This window comes from Aristolochia californica, unplaced genomic scaffold (genome assembly GCF_029961685.1).
Source record: "Aristolochia californica isolate CCGP_79_NKW_82.1479 unplaced genomic scaffold, dmAriCali1.0.hap1 SCAF_6, whole genome shotgun sequence".
Classification (NCBI taxonomy): domain Eukaryota; kingdom Viridiplantae; phylum Streptophyta; class Magnoliopsida; order Piperales; family Aristolochiaceae; genus Aristolochia; species Aristolochia californica.
In genome coordinates, this window is record NW_027182257.1 from 43,150,291 (window position 1) to 43,171,916 (window position 21,626).

Consider the following 21,626-nt stretch of genomic DNA (forward strand, 5'->3'; position numbering starts at 1 on the left):
TCTAATAAGGAAATCTCTCGCATGCTTGAATGATGAATCGTCGTCCTCCAAATTTTCTTTCCTCTATATTTTTTTAAAAGAAACTGGTTTTCTGCTCCTATATCGGCTCTTCCCTGCCGGTGACTTCTGTTCTCCTTTCTGCCCGGACGGGCGAGATTGCTTTCTCCTCTATCTACCCGAAAACAGCTTCGCCAATTTTTTATTTCTCTGACGTTAACAGATTTCCAAACTGTTCTACTTTCTACTCCACCCGATAACATCAGATATCTCACGTCTCTCCTTCGAGAAAATCCTCTTTTAAATTATTCCACACTACTACTGATTAGTAATCAGCACGGCTCCAAATTTGAAGGCGCAAATTTTGTTGGCTCTAATAAGGATTTCTTGGCGTGGTGTCTTCTACAGATTGACAACTTCTGGTTACATTCCAAATACGTTTGCTCGAAGGTAAGATAAATGAAGAGGTTTCTTTTTTCCAAATAATGCATCCTTTCAGATGAGTTCGAATTGTTTCTGCAAGGTTGGAAGGATGGATGAGTCTTTAGTGCTTCGTTTGACGTTTTAGATTACGATATCTGCTCTTTCGATCATTTTGATTGATGGGTTTCGTAGTGGTGAAGTTCTTTACCTCGAATATCCCCTCTTGTTGGAATTTCATATTTAATTTGGTTTTATTATTTAAATAAAATCATATTTAACTTGTGATTTTGGCGAATCAATTCATAAACCGAGCCAATGCACTCAATTTTGGAAACTCTGTGTAGGGTTGTCCTAATCCGATTTGATTTTTTAAAGTCTAATTGCTTAAGGAGTGCACGAATCATTCAGTTTTGGAAGTCACTGAGTTAGTGTAGGGGGTGGAATCACAACCTTTGTTTTAACTTAGGAGATTTGATTGTATCCATAATTTCAAAGTATAATTGTTTAAGGAGTTCACATTTTCATTTAATTTTGATTAGGGGCAGAATCAGGCTCTTAGTCTAACCTCAATGTGCCCACATTCTATCTCGCATGGATTAGTAAAGCAAACAGTAAGGAAGAGTGGTGACGATGATACAGAGAAACGCAAAGAAGTAGCAAAAACGATTACAGATTGTGTGCTAAAAAAGTTGAAGAAGGTTTCAATGGAACTGTAAAGTTTCAACAACTTTGCTGGCAATTTCGTACAGAGGAGAGAATCTGAAAATCTGGTTGTCGGAAGCGTGGGCTATTCCTAAAATTCCAGCAATTCCCGGACAAGAATACGCCCAAGTAGCCAGTTACAGTACAGAGATGCCTTTATTAGAAAGCGGAGAAAAGAACTCCCGTGTGGTTTTCTTGCTTCTGTTTGCTGGCTGACAATGGCCAACAGAGTACTGTTGTGATGACTGCTCCTTTCCCTGTCTCTCCTCTCTCTGCTCATTGGATGTTTGTTTTTATTCCCATACTAATAAACCAACCCCTCCGCAGAAGCTTGCGGGAAGTGTCTTTACTCTTTCCGTGTCTGGATCGAAAAGAAAATGGAAAAAGAAATCCCCTCTCCGCCTCCACTCCACCTCCATTATAAACAATCATTGCCTCCTCTTTGTGTCTCCACTTAATAATCTCATTCCGCATATTCGAAAAGTGGCATAACGTAACCACTACACCTCTCTCCCTAATGGAGGAGGATAGAGAGAAGCCCCCCGGGTCACCGCCCTTCTGGGAGCCACAGGCGACTCGTCGGCGGGACTTCAAATTGTGGGTGTTTGCTGTTTTTTTTGTGTTGATTCTTTCTCTGCTTTATTTCTATCTGCCTCCTTTTTTTGCTAATGTGGCGCGGATTTTTCGAGCCTATCACGTTAAGAAGAGCTGGGATGCCTTGAATCTGTTCTTGGTTTTTTTCGCGATCGTGTGTGGGTTCTTGAGTAGGAACCCGGCCGGCAACGGTGGGTCTGGTGAGGTTGCTTACGCGGCTGTCACCCCGACGGCTGTCGAAAATAATGGGGGTTTGGACAAATCGACACCTCGGTCGGAATCTCGGCCGCGGAGTCCCGGGATTGCGATCCCCAAATGGTTCCAGCAGTATAACTACAGTTATGGGTACAATGTCATCCAGACGACGGAGGAGACGGAAGGAAGTTTGAGATGTAGGCCACTAAGGAGGAGTAGCAGTTCGTATCCGGATCTGAGGCAGGAGGAATGGGCGACGGAGAATCGCCGGAGATTTCATGATGATACAGAGGTGGCCGCCCGGCCTCGATCGGCCCATCGTCGTCGCCAGCATGGCAATCTTAATGAGGTCAATGACAGCAAACTCGCGGAGCCTGAGGGTGTCATTTCCGATAACGGTATCGCCTCCGCGACGATGGTGACTCCACCGGAAGATCATAAAGCTGCCGAAGACTCACTTCCCCAGGTGCCGGACGTTTCCCCCCCTCAGAGAAGTCGATTGAGAGAAAGTAGCTCTTATCCCGATTTAAGGAAGGAGGAACTGAGAGGGTCGGAAACCGGACGACTATCTTGGGACGACAGTGAGGTCAGCAGCCAAAGACGATCGGAGCATCGCAGGCACCGTCGACGGAGATCATACGGTGGAGATTTCGTCGGTAATCATCGGGACGTCCCAACGATCTTCGTCGATAAGCACGTCCTTCATCAGTCGGGAAGCGGCGTCTCGCCACCGTCATCCTCGCCACAACCGCCAAAGCCGAAGAGCAGTCACAAGTTCGAAGCGCTTTCTCGCGTAGCCAAGTCCAAGTCCGAGTCATACGTGAGAGAAACCAGGAAGAAACCCCCTCCGCCTCCGCCGCCTCCACCCCCGAGAGCCGATCACAAGAAGTCCGACAAGACAAGGACGCGAGGAGCTGCGAAAGACATCGCGACGGCATTGGCTTCTTTCTACAATCAGAAAAAACTCAAGAAACACAAGAACAGAATTTCTAATTCTTCTTCAGGGTCAGACGAGGCACCAACTGCGCCTTCATATCCCCCACCACCGCCGCCGCCGCCGCCGCCACCGGCGACGTCTGTTTTTTATAATTGGTTCTCTCAAAAGAAATTGCACAAAGCTAAGAAAAACCATGCCATCAAAACATCCTCTCTGACACCACCACCGCCGCCGCCACCGCCGCCACCTCCGCGGCCGTCGAGAAACGAGGCACCGCAGCCAGAGTTTTCAAGAAGCAAACATTTTGATCACATGAGGACACAAGGTTCCCTGAGCAGAGGTGGCCAGTCACCTCTGGTATCGGTGGCGCCGCGGTCTCCGCCTTCCCGTCCGCCAAGAAACGTGGTACCCCGACCGGAGTTTTCGAGAAGCGGACATTTCGATCACCTGATGGCAGGAGATTATCTGAGCAGCGGTGGCCAGTCGCCGCTGGTACCGGTGGCGCCGCCGCCTCCGCCGCCGTTTCAGATGAAGGATGTGAAATTCAAACGTAAGGGTGATTTCGTGAGGGTCCGGAGCCTTCTCGGCGAGGTTTCGGATTCGGAGGCGGGTGATATTTCGGACCGAGAATTCGCGGAAGATCGGAACGTGTCGTTGTTCTGCCCGAGTCCGACCGTTGATTTGAAGGCCGACACGTTCATTGCGCGGTTCCGGGCAGGTCTGAGGCTGGAGAAGCTGAATTCGCTTAGAGAGAAGGAGGTGGGACCCGGTTCCGGCCCGAGTTAGAGATTTGCTAATATAAAAAAGGGAGTGTGCCACGTGTAAAGTGAGATCAGGGTGGTCCGGCAAATGATCTAACGATGAGCAGGCCCGGCCCACACTTTTAAAGGAAATAATGGGTTTTCATTTTTTTGATTTGATGACGATAGGGCGTGAAGAAGCTTGGGTAGATGGGAGAGGTTGTTGCTTGTCATTTTTATTTTATTTTATTATTATTATTTTTATATTGTGACCATACGTGAAGAGGAGGTATTTCAATGCCTCGTATTTAGAGAAAAGAAAAAAAAAAGAAAATTTCGTTTATTCTTTTTGTAATATAATATAGATTTGGAAAATATTTGTTTTTCTTGTAATTTTCTTTAAAAAAAAAAAAAAAAAAAAAAAAACTCTGGTTCCGTTTGTATCGAGTGGAAAGGTCTTAATCAAATGCTTGCTTGGGGAAGAGGAAAATGCAGAATATTTTTTTTGTTAGAATGGCATCATTGTCGCAAGAGGTGGGGCCAGAAGCTTTTCCCCCGCGTTTCCTCGAACGTGTGGTTCTTATTATTTATTATTTTTTAATAATGCAATCGTGGATTGTCGCCGATTCGCCGGAACAAGAGTTTTACGCTACGTTTTGCGGAAGATTAGTTGGTACGGGCGTCAGCCTCCGCAATTTCTTGATCCTTGACTAAACTAAAATTTTTATCCACGAATGCTAGCCGTTGGATTCAACTGATTACAGCGTTCAGACGGGCTCACAGACTTTTTTTGTTTGGTGGGATGCCTCTTAAAGAAAAAGTGTCTACATTATTGTGAGTTGAGTTTGAACGTTTGACTTGGTGCCACCCCTACCAACAATCACTCCCTATTCAAGACCCTGTACAAGTGTATGTCTAATGGATACATTAGACCTCAATATCCAATTAGTACTCACAAAATATCATACAAACATGTTTCAAGTATCTAATTTCATGAATTTTTTGCATTCGTTTATGATACCATACATAACATATGAAACCGTTACAAATACATATGCTTTCCTGTTTGGTCTCATGACTTTACAAAAAAAAATCAGATCCATGCTTTCGACAATTACAATGAAACCGGTTACAGGTTGACATTTAATTAGTAAATTAGCTATGTTGTCCTTTGCACAAATTTGATTCACAACAACCTCTTGTTTCTACAACATATCTCAGACTTAAGGCCTATTTCTCGTCAATGTGTTTGAGATGTGGAGTGACATTTCAAATCCTTTGTGATATTAGTCTCTCCACATGTTTCACTTTATGAAGGCTTTGAAGAAATTTCTAAAGATATCCCTAGTAGTTATGCTTATAGCCACCTATGGAACCAGATTAGACAAGGAAGACTGCAAAAATACCCATAAAGATGAGATGAGAGAAGGACTTCACTTGGATACTGAAATTCAGGAATGCATATCAAATCACGGTCCAGCCTCATGTTCCCTGGAGGAGAGAACCCTACATGAGCTTATCTTTCACTATTTTCTGACTGACCCGACTGCCAAACAACCGATGGTTGAAATACAAAATCAACTGGGTCATCCAGTGGTCTATCAATTTCTTAGGGTTCCAGTCTGAGTCTTCGAACATCGATTTTGCACTTTGTTCAATTCTTTTTTACTCTTTCTAAATGGTTGGCTTTTTAGTTTTTGCTTTACAGGTAGAAAAAAGAAAAAAAAGTAGAAAACTAAATTCATGAAAAATGGACAAATTCCAGAAAACAATCTAAACAATGCCCAAGGTACACCACCCTTCTTGAGTAAATTACAAAAATATGTGAGATGTAGTGTACATGAATATAGATTACTGTACACTGACAAAATCAGAAGAAGAACGAATTGTAATTGTTTCTTCTCTTGTCGTGTACTTAAAACCTTAAATGAACTCTTTCAACAGCCCTATACCTTCTAATTACCTACAGCTAAAGCAGCTCTAGCTTCATGTAGTTCTCTACTAAGATACAGGTTACAACAAAGGATAATGGAAGCTGAAAGCCTGAGAACCCAATTACCTTCAGACATTGGCACACTAAGTGAGTGATTTCCCTGCCCACTCTCGTTCTCGGCGCTTTAGCTTTGCTTGCGTCTTATTGAACTTCTCTTTACCCTTCTCCAAAAGTGGATCATGCACTAGATACTCGTTAGGGTCATCCTTCCGGGACATGGCATCCTGCATAGCAAACGTTCTCTCTCATGGGTATCTCATGGGTATCTCAGAAAGGATCAGTATATGGTGTTTTAAGAAATTTCACTCAATGTAACATTCCAAAAAGTTATGGAAAGAAAAAATGACCAATGCATGCAAATATAAATTTTAGGCACCTTGTTAGAAGGGTCAGACAAAAACTTCAACTTATTGGAAAACCATCCAGATTCACCCTCCTCATCGCCAACACCAGGTTCACTATTTTGGACTGTATTTGAAGAAAGGGCCTTCTTAAAATTCTGCAGCCTTGCTAGTGTCTGACATGAAATAAAAAAGAATCACAACAGTAAAACAGTAAGGCCCAGACTTTGACACCGAACACCTTTTTAAAAAAAATAAAGGAACTCACACACAACCAAAACATACAGGAAGAAGCACAAATATTAGTTTAAAAAGTACTCAATGGCAAAATACACTGGTGCACTACGGCCATTAGGTCAGTAAGTTGTTTTGGAGATCCCACCTTCGGATGATAACAAAGGCATTATCCCATTTTAAATGTAACCCCATAAAAAATAAAAATAAAAACATTTTAAATGTACCATTTCTACAGAGGCATAAGAAAAAGGTTTACTTGCACAATGGCAAGAACTTACCAAGTTATTCGAGGGGGTGCAAGAAACAAATTCACAAACACAAATAAATAAATAAAGAGATCAGAAAAGAGAACTAGCTTAAATTTTCAAACAGAGTACCTCTTCTTCACGTCCCTGCACTCTGCGTTTCCTCTGTTTGTGCATGTATCTTTCTTGCTCAGCTTGGCCCAAAAGCTGCAAGTCTCCATCAGCTTTAGCCATTTGCTCAGCTCTAGCTTCTGATCCAATGCCCTTTTTCTTTAAAGAGAGCTTCTCCTTCTTGGGTATGCTTTCAAGATCTTCACTCTTGACCCTGGCCACCATAAAACAATTAAAAAACCAAGTGATAACCTTCAAGACAAAAATCATCAAATGAGGCTAAATCTGCAAAAGACTCTTCCAAGACTTCATTGAGTATAACTATAAAGATTAAAATTGTTCAAATCTACATAAACTAAATCAGCAGATAGCCCATATCGCTTTGCACCTATCATGGATGATTGAAGTGCCTGCATTCAATAGAACCCCTTATTCTATGTTGTTCACAAGGTTTGAACGAAAAGATATCTTCCAAATCACCAAAACTCAGAGATTATAGCACGAATTATATCCTCATCATTTATCTTTTAGCAGTATTCAGAATAAACAGATTACTCTTGAGAGTTCCACAATCAAATTAGTGGCATAAGCATCATAAGCACTATCCAGTAAGCAGTAAAAGAAACAGTCTCAAGCTTAGAAACTAATCCCTAAAGCATGAAGCTTACTGGACCATTTAATAAGAAACGAGTATTAGAATTCTGCTTTTGAACTACCAAAACAGATAAACCTTTTCATAATGCCTTTACTCAAGACAGCAGACTCCAATACAAAGCAATTGAAAGGTCACAGCTGGGATGGGAACTCAATGTCAGTAAAATTGACTGGAAACAGTTTTGGTGAAGCTAGTATTTGGCCATCAGAGACACTTCAGCTGGCATCTTCACTGACTGATTACTCATATTAACACTCAGAAGATAAGATAAGAAACGATAAAAACTATGACCAAAATGTATACCTTGGAGGAGAGCTTCTTCGTTCCTTCAAACTTTTTTTTTCTGCATTAAAAGTATAAATAAAGCCACTTAGAATAATATCTAAACAGGAGACTGTTTTTCCATGTGATATACCAAACAATCAAGAATATTTTAAATAGATAACGCATGCCTCCATTTTGGAAACCAGGTTCTGCAAGTCATTGAAGAATTTATGTGTGATATAACAAGATATACACATCCAAACACCAAAGATTAAATCCAAATAAAAATAACAACAAAAAAAGAAACCAACAGGAAAAAGTTAAGTTAAGATCCATTTAGATGAATTGCTAAGCACATATACTGATGCATATCACGTTCATAATGCATATGGGAACCATGTTTACTGTTTTACATCACTTTATTAAAAATGAAGTGTGTAATGGATCATGTAAAGCCCCAATTTGTAAAGAGTTTCAAACAGTAGTCCACAAAATTCGGGCTTGCAATGCAACAAAGGCCATTGACTCGGGGGGGTGGGGTGGGCAAAGAGAGAGAGAGAGAGAGACTGACTAGAATGAGGGTGTTCGCTTTACATAAAGATAATCATTTCATATGTTAGGAACACCTCACACACTCCATGCTCAGTCTTTGTGATTGAGATGCATTTCTTGTGATTTATGACCATAATCTATTACAAAGAGGTGGCACAAATGCAATTTTTATGATTTAGGGTTTTTGAATGGTAACTAAGAGCATATTGAGTTCTGGGCACATTAGAAAGGGAGTTCCATGAGCATAAAAATGGGGATTTTGTGTTCACAGGCAAGCTGAGTTGCCAGCAGGGGTACAGTGAGCACAAGGAATAGCAAATATACATAGAAAATGGAGTTATCCAAATCATATAAAGGAAGGAGTTGACATTTACAGAAAGAAGAGTTGTTATCACAGATACAAGTCATAGAAAATTTGAGAAGATACAATCTTCCCACCATCAATAACATGGATGGCTAGAGTTTGCTCTGTTCCCTAAAGAAGAAATACACATGATGTGGAACTTTGGCATGCATGGCATGCTAAAAAAAACTCAGATCAATCAAATCAAGATAAGTTTTGTCTAGAAAACCTTAATTGGCATATAGAGGAAGAGGCACTACATGTACAGTGCAGACTTTATAATCCTAAATGCCATGACCTACAACATCTATGTCTCAGGCATTGCCTATAATTTAACCCCAACAATTCAAGGTAAAGGTAAAACAAATACCTGTAGACGATTTTTCCACAGTAGGGATGTCACCAAGCTCCTTCCGCTTTTTCAGAATTTGTAAGCGCATGCGCTCATCAAATTTGGCCTCATCTTCATCATCAGTGAGGTCATTAATATCAGAAAGAATAGTATCTGCTTCTTTCTCCCCAGCATCTCTTTTAGTTAGAGCCTCTCTAAAGAATCTCTGCATATCCTTCACTTCCGACAAGTTCTACACATAGAACATGTACTGATATACTTTTGAAACATTTGAACAATTACAGTCTGATAGAAACTGGACTATGCTCTGCATGGAAATCAGAAATACCCACTTTGCCTATTCAAGAGATAATCAACACCAAATGTACAAACATGCATCAATGTTAATGTGGTGATGAGCAGCCTCACAAATGGATGATAGCTCCCCTACCATTTATTGAACTGATTAAGATCATAGTGTGAGAAGGAATAAGGTATGTTTATGTTATGTTTGCATAGTTTTCCCTCAAGTTTGGACTCAAAGATGGGTCACTTGTCTTTACATTCTCGAATAAATGATACTTTATTTTTGCTACTTTCCTTGGTACTTTCCTTGGAAAGATTCTCAGCATATGATTAATCTTCAACAGCATCACAACAGACTCAAATGTCATAAAGTTGGAACAGGGAAATGATAAATGTATTATTCTGCATTAGCATGGCTTTAGGTACTGAGACTTGCCAATCAACAAACAAAAGAGAATGCAGGCAGCACTTAAAAGTCCAGAATCAAGGAAGGCTTTATGGAGAAGGCAGGAACAGGCTAAGTGCTTAAGTATAAGAAATTCTTGCTCCTTGGGAGACATATGGAGATTGACAATCTTCCAGTGTTTTCATACTTAACTACAATGGGGATTCCTATCTTTTCAATCCATAGCTCCTTATGCCCTGTTAGTCTAAATTATAATGGAAGAGCAGCAGTAGCAAAAAATAAAAACATAAAAATTCCTCAAATAGGCCAAAAATATGTCCGACCAACCATCAAAGGAAAGTTTTCAGGGAGCAGCTGTTCAGCTTTCTTTTTTTCCCCCAAATACTGACCATAGAAACAGACAGTCAATTAACCCTGTGACCTGTGAGTCTAGAACCCAAGATTCTACATTAAGAAACCTCTGAAAATGAACCAAAGATATTATCCAAATATCCTAACTTTCTCAGAAACTAACCCCGTAACTCAGTTTATTTCTGAAAACCTCTGTTCCAAATTTGACCTCCACCAGCAAGTGCATGCTGAAAAAAGCAGTTTGAATGTCCCTTGGACATTATTAGGACATTCTCTTGTTTGCTGAAGCTTTAATTCTCAGCCTTGAGTAACCTCTATCAAGGAGGACATGTGCAGTACATGCCTGAAGTGGAAAAGTCTTCGAAAAACAGAAGAAACTAACTTCTTCGACCCATCTGATCAAATCCTACTAACTTAGACTAACACTTTGCAACCTCCTTTACACAGCTTTTTAAACTCCTTGCATGAAAAACTAAATCAATTGACCTGATTGAGCAAAAAATGAAGTCCGACATCAAAGCTTAACCTTCAAGGAAATTATAAATCCATGTTACTTTTAGCTACTTCTAGCAAAACTAGGCATACTTAAAACTATAGCATTTGGATGAGTTCCATGCCAGCCCTGAGACAAGTCTAATCAAGTGGAACTCGAGATTTTTAAGCAGGCCAGATTCCTTAAAAAGTCTCCAAGTCTCATTCAAAGAGTAGAGTAGAGTAGAGTACAGGATTAGTAACAATGTGGCAGTGACATCCCAAAATATCAGAAATTTACATGAGCCCGCTAAATTGGTATAACATGATAAAATCACATTAGGTGTTTGTGTCGTCACCTGTTCCTTTTCTGATGGTTCTTTCAGGAGACGTGGATCATTTAGCACATCATGACTGCTTTTAATTTTCTCTTTCACAGTTGCTAGCTCTTTCTCTTCTTCTTCGGCTTCTTCTCCAAAAGAAAGCAAATTCAGCTTCCTAAAAGAGCACAAAAAGCAACCCTTCTTTCATGTGTTGTCTTACATATAAAACTACCTTCAAACAACCATTAAAGAGAATCATTAAAAAATAATCTGCATCTTATTGCGGTGCGAACAAGATGGACCCTACCTTACACCATATATCTCGAGCCATCTAATGGATCCTGACATATACTGCCAGTTGCTCAAACTTTGATTAGACCAAACAAAAATAACCATCCGATCTGTGGCAGAAAAAATAGATGTTTGTTCAAACAAGATTTTTCACACTAGCAACTGGAGGGTTAGAAAAATAGATTCATGATCCACCCACTGATTTGATAATCGAATCCATGTCCCGATCATCCATCTTTCAAATGTGAAGAGTTCGCACCACAATATGATGAGAAAAACTCCTATCAACTCTTGACAGATGACAAGGTCACCCAGTACAAAGGTAAAAGTAAAACTTACTTCACGCCTTTCTTCTTTTGATCTTTCCCCTCAACATCATCAGCCAAAGATGAAGACGATAACTTCCCAGATACCTTTCTTGTAACAATATCATCAAAAGGATTCCATAGTACCTGAAGGATAGATTTTAGTAGATCAATGGCACCAAAGAGAACAAAGCAACTGCATCAGATAAGATCCCTGAATCATTATAGCTAAGGGTCTGACATGAAACTAAAGCATGCCCATCAAATTCCTCAAAAACCTTAAAAAAATCTATAATTACCGAAACTAGTAATTGTTTTCAAGGAAAGGAAGGAGAAAACCTCCAGAGTAGGTTACATGTGATTACTGAAAACATATTTGGCTGTATACGGATAAAAAAAGAAACCAAAAATGCAGAATTATGCACTAAGCTAGAGTTAGATTTTAGTTATTCTATTTCTCTACATCAAAATGCAGAAGTTCCTTAAGTTGCTTTTTCCTCATTCTACATCTGATTTTGAATGTTAGTAGTAGTATTAGTAGTAATAGTTGTGGCAGTAGTAGTAGTAATTTAGTATTGGTATTAGTATTATCATGGAAGAAATGTTGTATATGTCGTAATAACAGTAGTGTAGCAAAAATACCTCAACTGAGAGAATTCTGGGAGGAGGGTCCAATGGCCTGTCATTCTTATCAGTCTCTACCTCACCTAAATGTAGAAGATTAAATACTGAATCCCCAGTAACCTGCATTTTGTATGAAAAAAAAATTACAGGAAATAAAATATAAATTACCCTCCAAACAGTAGCAGAATTCTTCTTTATTTTTTTAAATGAGCAGAGTTCTCTTATATTAAAAAATGAAACAGATTGTCAGTTAATTACCTTTCCAAATATGGTATTCTTCTTATCAAGCCAATCACAGCGGTCCAAAGTTATAAAGAACTGACTACCATTTGAATCAGGGGACCCAGCGTTAGCCGATGCTACCAAACCCCTATGCTTGAATCTTAGGCGGGAATGGAATTCATCAGGAAATACACCGCCATATATACTTTCACCACCTGCAATTACAAAATACAGGACAGTTTCAACTGTCAACATATGCTAATGGTGAAATACATTAGCCTGGAAAACCAATAAGTTCCAATGTCAGCTATCATACGACTGCTAATTAATCAGTAGTCAATGTGAGCCCCAACAAAAAGCATGTTTGAACATATAGCGGTGTTTAACAATCAGGAAAACAATACAACTTCTCAACATTCTCCACGCTAAAAATGGGAAACTTTGAAATTATCATGTTAACAGTTGAACACTGTAACACTTTTTATAAAATTTTCCTACTAAAAAATAATAATTAGTACCTTAAAATTTTTCTTTCAAGAAAAAGCTTCATCCACATTACCTATCTATAAAATCATCCACTAATGGCAGCTTAATCTCAAGCGAGTCTGTTTTTTTCAATGCTTTCTCTTTTTATGGTAAACCAAAGAGTAAACTCAAGTGTGTCCTTTTTTCTCGAGGAAAAAAATAAAAAAGCTTCAAAGATCAAGCACCGTCTATATTTTTCAATCTTGATAAAATAGGAAATAAAATTTGACAAATTTCAACTACCATGTAAATAAATTTGTTAGTCTAAATCTTCAAACTCCTAGGGAGAAGGAAGTTAAGGGTTTTTCGTCATCGGTACCACTTCCCGAGCCGGTGGGATCGCCTCCTTGGACAAGAAAAGATTTGATGACTCGATGAAAGACGGTATTGTCGTAGTAGCATTCGAGGCAGAGCTGCACAAAATTTCTGACAGTTTTGGGAGCTTCTTTCGGCCAGAGCTCAATGTCTAGGGGCCCATACGTGGTGTGCAGCACCACTTTTCCTCTCGTCGGAGGCTCCAACACGTAGACGGAAGACATCCCAGCTTTCGGTTATGCGGCAGAAAACCGATCAAGGTCCTCAGTTTTAAGAAATCTGTAACAGGGAAGACGAGCTTAAGAAATTGGGGCTCCTCTCTTCAGAGCCCTACTGCCTTCTCCGTTGGCAAAACCTCTTGGTGTACTTGAAAAGCAGATTGTAATTTTTGCTAGCTCATATATATATAGTACAAACTGTAGAAGGAATTTATTAATAAAATAATCTAGAGTAAGATAAATTTTCTTTATTAATTTAAAAATTATGAAAATTTAAACTAAAGTTATTTATTTAATTAAATACATAAAATAAATACTTAATCAAAGCCTTACTTTTATAATATTTAAATTCTCTCTCATGATTATTAATATAATATAATATTAAATATCATAAAATCATATAAATACAAAAACATAGAATTTTTTATAAAATTTTACCAAAAATAACCTATGCTGAAATTTTAATTTAATGATAATGTAACATTGACATATTATCTCTGTAAATTTTTAAACTTAATATAAAAATAAAAAAGCTACATGTTTGTAAAAGGGCACAATTCATATATAAATTTACCAAAATATTTTTATCGTCGATATTAATATATTAAATATTTATCTTGGGAACACAATATAAGGCTAATTTCAGTTATATGTGTTGATAAAATTTGTAAAAAGTTTTCTCATTATATTAGATTCATTGTTCAATATTCAACAAAAGTGGAAGTCGAAGTAAACACATCGACATAAAGTATTTGGCCATAAGAGAACGTATTAAAGAAAAGAAAGTGGTCATTGAGCACGTCAGCACTGACTTAATGATCACAGATCCTTTGACTAAGGGCATTCCACGGTTTAAATTCAAAGATCATGTTGTGAATATGTGACTTGGTTCCATTATGTAATTTTTTCATTGTATGAACAATGTTATTTCAGTGAAATTCTTAATTAATGTGATGTTTTTTTTTTCTAATATTTATGTGCTCTTTCATTTTGAGAAAATTTATCTGTGTTGGACCAAGAGTAAACATATGGTTTATTCTTAAAGTATAAGAAATAAATACATAGTAATACATGGAAGATAATATTCGTCATTAGATGACCTATCGCCATGATTCATGTATTTATTACTTAAATTCAGATTATCGATGGGTTTAAGATTATATTAGAAGTTTGGACCAAGTGGAGAATGTTAACCGTTTATTATGAGAAACGATTTTCTCATAATCGTGGTCTCAACTTCTGGCAGTTGCAACTCCTTCAGTAACACGAAACCATGAACAACCTTGATGGGAGGTTGGCTTTAGATTGTTGTTTTTGGGTCCCCTGTCTCGTCACTCAAGCCCTTTCAGTTTTAGCCATCGCCGAGAGTGTTCAAAGATCGGAAGCGCCGAACAGAGAATAGAGAGAAGGAATCTGAAACGTATGAAAGGAGGTATAATTTTGCTTCCGTTTAAAATTATATGATGAATTTCATATTGTTAGAAATTCATGTTTAGGCTTACAATTCACTCTTTCCATATGGATGACAAAGATTCGTTAAATCTCTTAATTTTAAAGTTCACATTTTTGGACTAACAAAGAGACATTTATGGTCGAATTCTTTTACTCTTGTTTTTCTCCATATTATTTATCTTAATTAATTGTCACATTAAAATCGAAACAATATTAGAAGTTTATTGAAACATACAATAATCATATCATATAAAAGTTTCTTCATATGCCATGGACGGATTTACAGATAAAAAACAAGCATCAGCAGCAGCCATCACCTCCCATGAATTCCTCGAGACACGTCTTTGCAGGAAAATGATTTGAGTACCGGTTCAACCGAGTCGGTTACAACAGAACAAGAGGAAATCAGGAACAACCACTCTTTTCTTACACTCCATTTTTGTTCAATTCAACTTCCACTGCAACAAACCCAGAAAGTTTCTAACATGGAGATCAGGAGCGAAGATGAAGAAAATCAGCCACGGAAGTGGAGCAATAACAATGTCATTGTCACCGTCTACGTCCAGCCGCCGACGTCATGCTGGAGGACGACGGTCACCGATCGGAACGGGACAGACCGGAAGAAGTTCGATTGGAAGCCGGAGAAATCAAGACCGGGGTGCAACAGGAAGGAGCAGCTGCTCGCCTACTCGCAGCAGTTGAGGTCGTCTGGCTTGAACGAGAACCAGAAGACCGGTGGGAGATGGAGACTTAAAAGCAAGAAGGTGAGCAGCCTTTTTAAGGTCCAATGGATGCGTTAAACAATAGATGCTTTTCATGGGTGTTGTCCAAATGAGATAACGGTGATGCAAACCGCAGGAAAAGAGGTACAGATCTTCTGGTCTGAAGCCGTGCGGTTGGTTCCAGCATCTTGTCTTTCCAGTGAGAAGAAGGTGGAGATACGAGAAGATCGAGTGCGAAGAGGAGAAGAAGAGTTCCAAATCCAACTGGAAGGCATGGCTCAATTAATTCTCCTTTTTTTTCTAACCTATCGACATTCACTTTTTACCAGCGTTGATCCGCCATTAAAATCCAACACTCCATTTCTTCCCAAATATCAGAAGCTCTAACTCGGGGAAAGTATTTGTGATTGTTTGCAGAGGAGACTGAAGAAGAAACTGAAACTGCTGTCTTGGACTTGGAGGTGCAACAGAGCCTAGCGCTCGGGAAAGCTCTGTTGGACTTTGCAATGGAAGAAAAAGGTAGAACAGCTGCAGTGACAGATTGTGGGATTTCTTAACGAAGCATACCAGATCCAGATATCCGCTACTGGGGAAGATTTTTTTTTTTTTTCTTTAATGGGATCAGGATTTTGATATAGAAGCAATACTGTTACCGAAAAAGATTTGAATTTCCATGTATTGAGTATCTGTTCATAGCTGATATGTTTAACCTGTAACCTGGTGCAAGCAAGTATCAAGAATATTTAACTGTCCAAATCCTAAATTTTGCCTATACAAGGTAGAAGAAAAAGGTGAAAAAAATAATTTTTTATCAACCAGTGACTGAAAGATTTGAGAAAACCCTTCTGCTAGGTGATCATCTTCTTTAAATGATGATGAATATTGATAAAAAAAAAAAAAAAAACCTTCCGAAGTGTAATCTACTGCTTTAATTCCATATAAAAAGTAAGAGAAAATGAGAAAGACAGAAGAGAGAGAGAAAGGTTCAAGAATGAGATGTTCGAGCTTGCAGGAAGTCCAGGGAGTCCAATTTATGAAACAGAAATACAAATCAAAGAGGCCAGTAATGACAATTGATGCTAGAGGGCTTGCAAAAAAGATAGCGTAGGAGGTTGATTTGCCATAATACATGAGGTCAAAACTGCATCCATGTCTCATTGAGAAATGCTGCTCCATGCTGCCATTTCTGATCTAGGCTATCTGGCATATTATCACAGTAGAAGTAAGTGCGATGGACAAGCTAACCACCTCAAGAGTTCAGAGGCATTTTGTTCTGTGGATCAGGTTTCTCCCATCTCCTGTTTTTTCTTTTTGAGAGAGAAGGTGTTTTAAGATGAAAAACATGGAAAGAGCAAAAGTATTTTGTACAAGGAAAAAGGAAAGTAAACGAGACCTAGAAAGCAGGGACTGCCTAACAAGTCATTGTTCTGAAACAATAGTTCCTATTTCCAAGCGAAAAAAGTTAAATATAAAAACATGTCCATCAACAAATTCTAAAAGGCTCCAGGTCCTCGGGTACCAGCAGCAAGCATGACCAAAACTGAGAAAATGGCTGCTGGCTGGGATTAGAACCCAACACCATAAATAGTAGAAACTACATCTCCGGACATACACACAACCCTCATGAACCCAGAGCATTCTTCTTTTCCTCCATAAGCTTCAGCTCTTCGAGCAAGCCTTCCAACTTCGCCAACTTATCCAATTGTTCCGGTTTTAAGTTGTCTTGCTCTGTTTTCTGTAATGCCTCTGTGAGTCGAATCTGCACCATAAACAGAAATCTGTTGAATGAAGATCAAGTTCACTTTGGTTCCTTTTTATATATATATATATCTATATACAACTGTAGTTTTCTATTGGCAACAAAATTTGAGAGTAGTGTTTCAGAAAGTTGAAGTCATTTATGAGGAACATCAATGTTACACAGAATTATTTACCAAGTTTAAAGGCTACCCCTGAAACTATTAAGGCTGAGCCAAAAATTACTGCAAAAGGATAAAATATACCTTCTTTTTTAGTGCCCGGATTTTCTTATCAAGATCTAAAGCAGGATCCCCAGAGTTTGGAATCTCAGTCGAGTGTGCTGATGAATCTATCGCAGTAGGTGTTTCGGAAACAGCTAAATTATTCATCTGATGCTCAATGGCTTCCGCAGCCTCCAATCTGGAACCCACACCTTCACCGAGATCAACTTCACCAGATGCCTCTTCATTCAGGTCCTTTCCCTTTTCAAGGGCAGCCTGTTCAGTAATTAACAATAACTTTTTTTAAATGAGGGAAAAATACAAGCCAGAGAGCCAAGAAAAGAAAGATACTACAGTGAATGGGCCACATGCAGTAGAATAATGTTTAACAGCTTTTTCCAATACAGTTTAAGATGTTCCGTACAGGAAAAATTACGTCAATATTTTTTTTTGTGTTGATTACAGAAACACAACACTCTTGCCTGGAGAGACTTAAACCCAAAACTGGAAATTCCCCCTCTCATTCCCCACAATGTGGCTGTTGAGGGAAAGGTCCTATCGCACAAAACAATGTCAATATTCATCACAAATTAAGATTATACTAACTCTGAGAAATGAAGAACATAAAATTAAACAGCAGAGATGAAAGTAACTGATGCTTAACAAAGAAAAGTCACCTGGTTCATGGTTCCACTTGGTATAGTTACTATCCAAGCTACATATGTCAACTCTCTCATCAAACTATACTTTTTCCATACAAGAGTACTGTGGATATCCTTTTTTTAGTAGCTAAGTTTTTATTCAAACAAAAGGAAAAAAAATAAAAATAACAGGCCAGTTCAACGGCAGTTAAGGAGGTCAGCAAGCCGAGTTAAATGGGGAAGCTCCCGCACTAAATGCAAACATGGGACCAAGATTAAAACACAGTCCAGGTTCAGAGGCCAGTTCATCAGCAGCTAAGGGTGACAGCAGGCTGGGTTAAATAGGAAAACAGCCCCACTAAATGCAAGGATTGGGCCAAACTTAAAACCCCATGCAGGATGGCACACATGAAAGCAGGTCTTGGACTCATGATTTCTCTGACCATGCTCTCCAAGGTTTTATTACTTAGATACCCCTCCAATATTTTTTTTGAAAAGGGCTTAAAGTTTTTCAATCATTCTGGGAATACTGAAGGAACAATTATATATACATAAAAAAACCTGTCCTTTCCCCCTTCAAAATCAGCAGATAAGGAAAGAAAAAAATGAAGGAGAAGACTCAAAGAAGAGCCAAGAAGAGATTTGCGCCATGAATCAGTGATCTCCTGGGGGTTTTCTAGTAAGACGTATTGGATCTGAGCCTCACTAGACCTGGACCTTTGTAAAAGAACTCAGGGACTTCGGGAAGAAAACTCTTTCGCTACTCATGGTAGCAATCCTCAATTTATTTCATGCATTTCAACCACACTCAGAATTTCATAAACTGGTTAGATAGCCAAGTAGATAGAGAGATAGATGGGTATGACATATATGCTTGGTTAATATAAATTTCTGTGGGAAAATTAGCCATAAATATGATAACAGATATGCATGTCCAATTGATAACTAGTTGATTAAGCATAAAATATGCCAGTTCCAATCCTTCTTACAAACGGATTTCACTTGTCATATGTATCCTGTTCCCAGTACATGATGTATCTCTTCTTTTTACCCGTAGTCTGAACCTTTCCAATTTTCTCTATTTAATATCCTTTTCTTTGACAGATTTGAGAATTGAGATTAAAACAGGATGAAAAAGAACAAAGGAGCTCTGAAGGGAAGGTACAATGAAACAAAGGTAAAAAGTGACTAAAATCATGAGTAGAAAAGAATAGTAAATAACACCAACACAGGAACAAGAGGGGCAGAGCCAACAAATAGCTGGAGCAGAAGATTCCCATTCATTGGAGGGAGCAAAGCCAAAAAGGTTGGCTTCATGAGGAATATGCACCCGTAATTGATGTCAAGAATCTCAAAAAATTAAAATAATAAAAGAAAAGGTCCAGCCACCATGGAGGCTGGGAATGATCAGAATATCTGTTCCACTACCTTTGGTAGCATCTACAATATCAGTGCTTTCATACAAGCACGGTTGGGAGAGTGATTGAATCTCGCAAAGGGTTTTCTTTTTTTCAACATATGGAAGTACGTTGTCTCGGACAATGAAAAGGATCTTAAAGTAGAAAGATTATCCATGTAAATAGTACTAGTTTCAATCGCTCCACAGATGAACACTAATGTGCTGTTCACTTCTACTGGAATTTTTTAATATTATTCTGTAATCTGACATTACATATGCACAGTTCACCTTTCTTAACCTACAGTAATATCAACACTGCTGAGAAATAACGTTACAAACCATTCTCTCCCCCAATGAGGGTAATAGTGTTTAAAAAACATAACGCTAATTTTTTTAATACTTAAAAAAAAAACTACGCATACCTCATTATAAGTTATTCTTGAAAATCACAAAAATAGCACACACAGCACATGAAGGCCTTCTCAGTGAAGATAACTTGGACCATATAGAATAAGCTTAGTTAAAGACCAATATTTTGCCAGCCCCTTAGGCTGAATAATGGGAGTACTAAAAATACTCAAACGACTACAAAAGCTCCACTAAAACAAACTAAATTAGATAGATATCCCAAAACCAAACACTACAGATCTCAAACCACGTTTTTGTTTGAATGATGAACAAATTTTGTTACAACAGCAAACAAAACAAAAGGAATACAATAACTAAGGGAGGGAAAAATCCTGCAAACCGTCAAGTCAACTATTATCCACGTCAGTGCCACAGGTTTCCACTTGTGCTGAAAAAATGAGCATTATCCTTCGAAGCGATAACTTACTAGAAATTCGATCAGTACCTGCTGCTTCTTTTCCTTCTTCCTTTCATTCCTCTTGGCTGCTTTAGTCTTGGGCTTGGCATCGAGAACCGGATCATAACCCGGGGGCACCTCCTGTACTGAGTTTTTCTTTAACTGCGAAACAAAAAACAAACAGTTTGATGAACAAAACGAAGCGATACTACCAAGAGTATCAACAACCCATGAAAAAAGACCAAGCTGAGGAAAACATAGCGACCGAGGAGTCAGTACCAGAGATCCTTTGGATTGATAGATAGCGACCTCGTCTTGAGGGACGTAGCCAGCTCGAATACGTATAGGTTTTCGAAGAGTACCGTCGGGCCTCCTCGTGGGAGCTAAAATCCTCTCCCCCTCCTTTAGGGTTCTGCCCATAAGGGCAACCTGCTGTTCCTCGGTTATACTGCCCATGGAATAAATCCTTCCTCTCAGAATGGCTGTACAAGGAGGATCATTGTTCGGGGCTTCCTCGGAGAGACGCAGGAAATTAGGGCATCCGTTTCATCTTCGATTTGAAGTTCGATAGTTCGAAGCAGAACAGACTTCCCCAGATTTAAAAAAAAAAAAAAAAAAAAAGGTGGGCTTTCGCTTTTTTCGAAGAAAATTGCGAACTTGGGCTATTTGTAGCCTAGCACGGAGACAGGAGAGAGTGGAGCTACGTACTTTCCCCTGCTTATACGTCATTGAAAACTAACCAGGATTTTGGAATCCGGTATTTTGGTAAATATCCTTTTTATTTTATATAAAATTACATAATTAAATATTTAATTAAAAAAAGTTAAAAGACAGCCAGTCCTCTGGACAAAGGGCCGATTATCCCTCTTAAAGAAGGATCGTTTGATTCCTTAATTGTTCTTGACTAATTTGTCATTAGTTTCCTAAATTATTATAGAATTTAATTCTAAAATTAATTTAAAAAATAATTTAATTTCTATCTTAATAAACCCGACCCATCCCCGATCCATACCTATCTCGTTTTATATCCCCAACCTGAAACCAAATGGATTTGTTCTTCGTCCTACCCACAACCCACTGGGTGAAACTTGAAATCGGAACCTAGGGTTTTTGGGTTGAGTTCCTTATGAAACCTGACCTAATACCCACCCTACAACTGAATATAAGAGTTATAAGAGGATACAAGAGAACAATTAAGGTGCTTTTGCACTATGCAACAAAAAACTTAACATGAGATTTGTACTCTCATTCATGGGTTCAAATCCTACAAAACTCTTCAACTAAGATATTATCTAGATATCAAATGGGACCATATCATTTCAGATATTTAGATGTTAAGATATCTATGACAAAGGCTATAGCTCGGTTAGGTAGAGTACCTCGTTAGACGTGTACCCATTTTTTTAGGGGATTTTCTCATGCAATCAACAAAATTGATCTTATTGAGAAATCAAAGATGTTTTGGAAGATGTTGATTTCTAGGGCCAACACATAGACACGAGAGATCTCAAGGGAAGGAGCGAAGGATAAACTCTAGCTCTTGGGAGAGAGGATAGAAGAAACCAAGGGAGAGAAAGAAGAGGAAAAGAGAAAGAGGTGTAATGACTACAATACCATTAGGGTTACATG

General features: G+C 38.7%; 4 protein-coding genes across 5 annotated transcripts; 2 read left to right on the forward strand and 2 right to left on the reverse strand.

The window, feature by feature from the left end:
• Nucleotides 1–388: 388 nt before the first annotated feature.
• On the forward strand, nt 389–3,852 carry LOC137934385 (formin-like protein 20). The gene is made up of 2 exons (XM_068778672.1): nt 389–447; nt 960–3,852. Exon 2 carries the CDS (start codon nt 1,640–1,642, stop codon nt 3,632–3,634), a length of 1,995 nt encoding a protein of 664 aa, XP_068634773.1. The 5' UTR covers nt 389–447; nt 960–1,639; the 3' UTR covers nt 3,635–3,852.
• Nucleotides 3,853–5,312: 1,460 nt separating this feature from the next.
• On the reverse strand, nt 5,313–13,152 carry LOC137934127 (peptidyl-prolyl cis-trans isomerase CYP57). The gene is made up of 10 exons (XM_068778367.1): nt 12,804–13,152; nt 11,996–12,174; nt 11,756–11,857; nt 11,148–11,260; nt 10,554–10,692; nt 8,700–8,913; nt 7,474–7,513; nt 6,537–6,729; nt 5,958–6,098; nt 5,313–5,805 (listed from the first exon to the last, which is right to left on the reverse strand). The coding sequence occupies exons 1-10, from the start codon at nt 13,021–13,023 to the stop codon at nt 5,665–5,667; spliced, it is 1,482 nt and encodes a 493-aa protein (XP_068634468.1). The 5' UTR covers nt 13,024–13,152; the 3' UTR covers nt 5,313–5,664.
• A 1,793-nt stretch (nt 13,153–14,945) lies between these two features.
• On the forward strand, nt 14,946–15,869 carry LOC137967067 (uncharacterized). Its single transcript, XM_068813492.1, has 3 exons — nt 14,946–15,233; nt 15,328–15,462; nt 15,609–15,869. The coding sequence occupies exons 1-3, from the start codon at nt 14,955–14,957 to the stop codon at nt 15,666–15,668; spliced, it is 474 nt and encodes a 157-aa protein (XP_068669593.1). The 5' UTR covers nt 14,946–14,954; the 3' UTR covers nt 15,669–15,869.
• A 402-nt stretch (nt 15,870–16,271) lies between these two features.
• On the reverse strand, nt 16,272–20,640 carry LOC137934283 (partner of Y14 and mago). 2 transcript variants are annotated; one of them, XM_068778564.1, is made up of 4 exons: nt 20,277–20,640; nt 20,028–20,159; nt 17,195–17,428; nt 16,272–16,950 (listed from the first exon to the last, which is right to left on the reverse strand). In XM_068778564.1, exons 1-4 carry the CDS (start codon nt 20,451–20,453, stop codon nt 16,813–16,815), a joined length of 681 nt encoding a protein of 226 aa, XP_068634665.1. In that variant the 5' UTR covers nt 20,454–20,640; the 3' UTR covers nt 16,272–16,812. The 2 variants fall into 2 exon arrangements, with proteins under 2 accessions (XP_068634665.1, XP_068634666.1); XM_068778565.1 differs by having other exon boundaries at nt 16,275–16,950; nt 20,046–20,159; nt 20,277–20,638.
• Between the last annotated feature and the right edge of the window lie 986 nt (nt 20,641–21,626).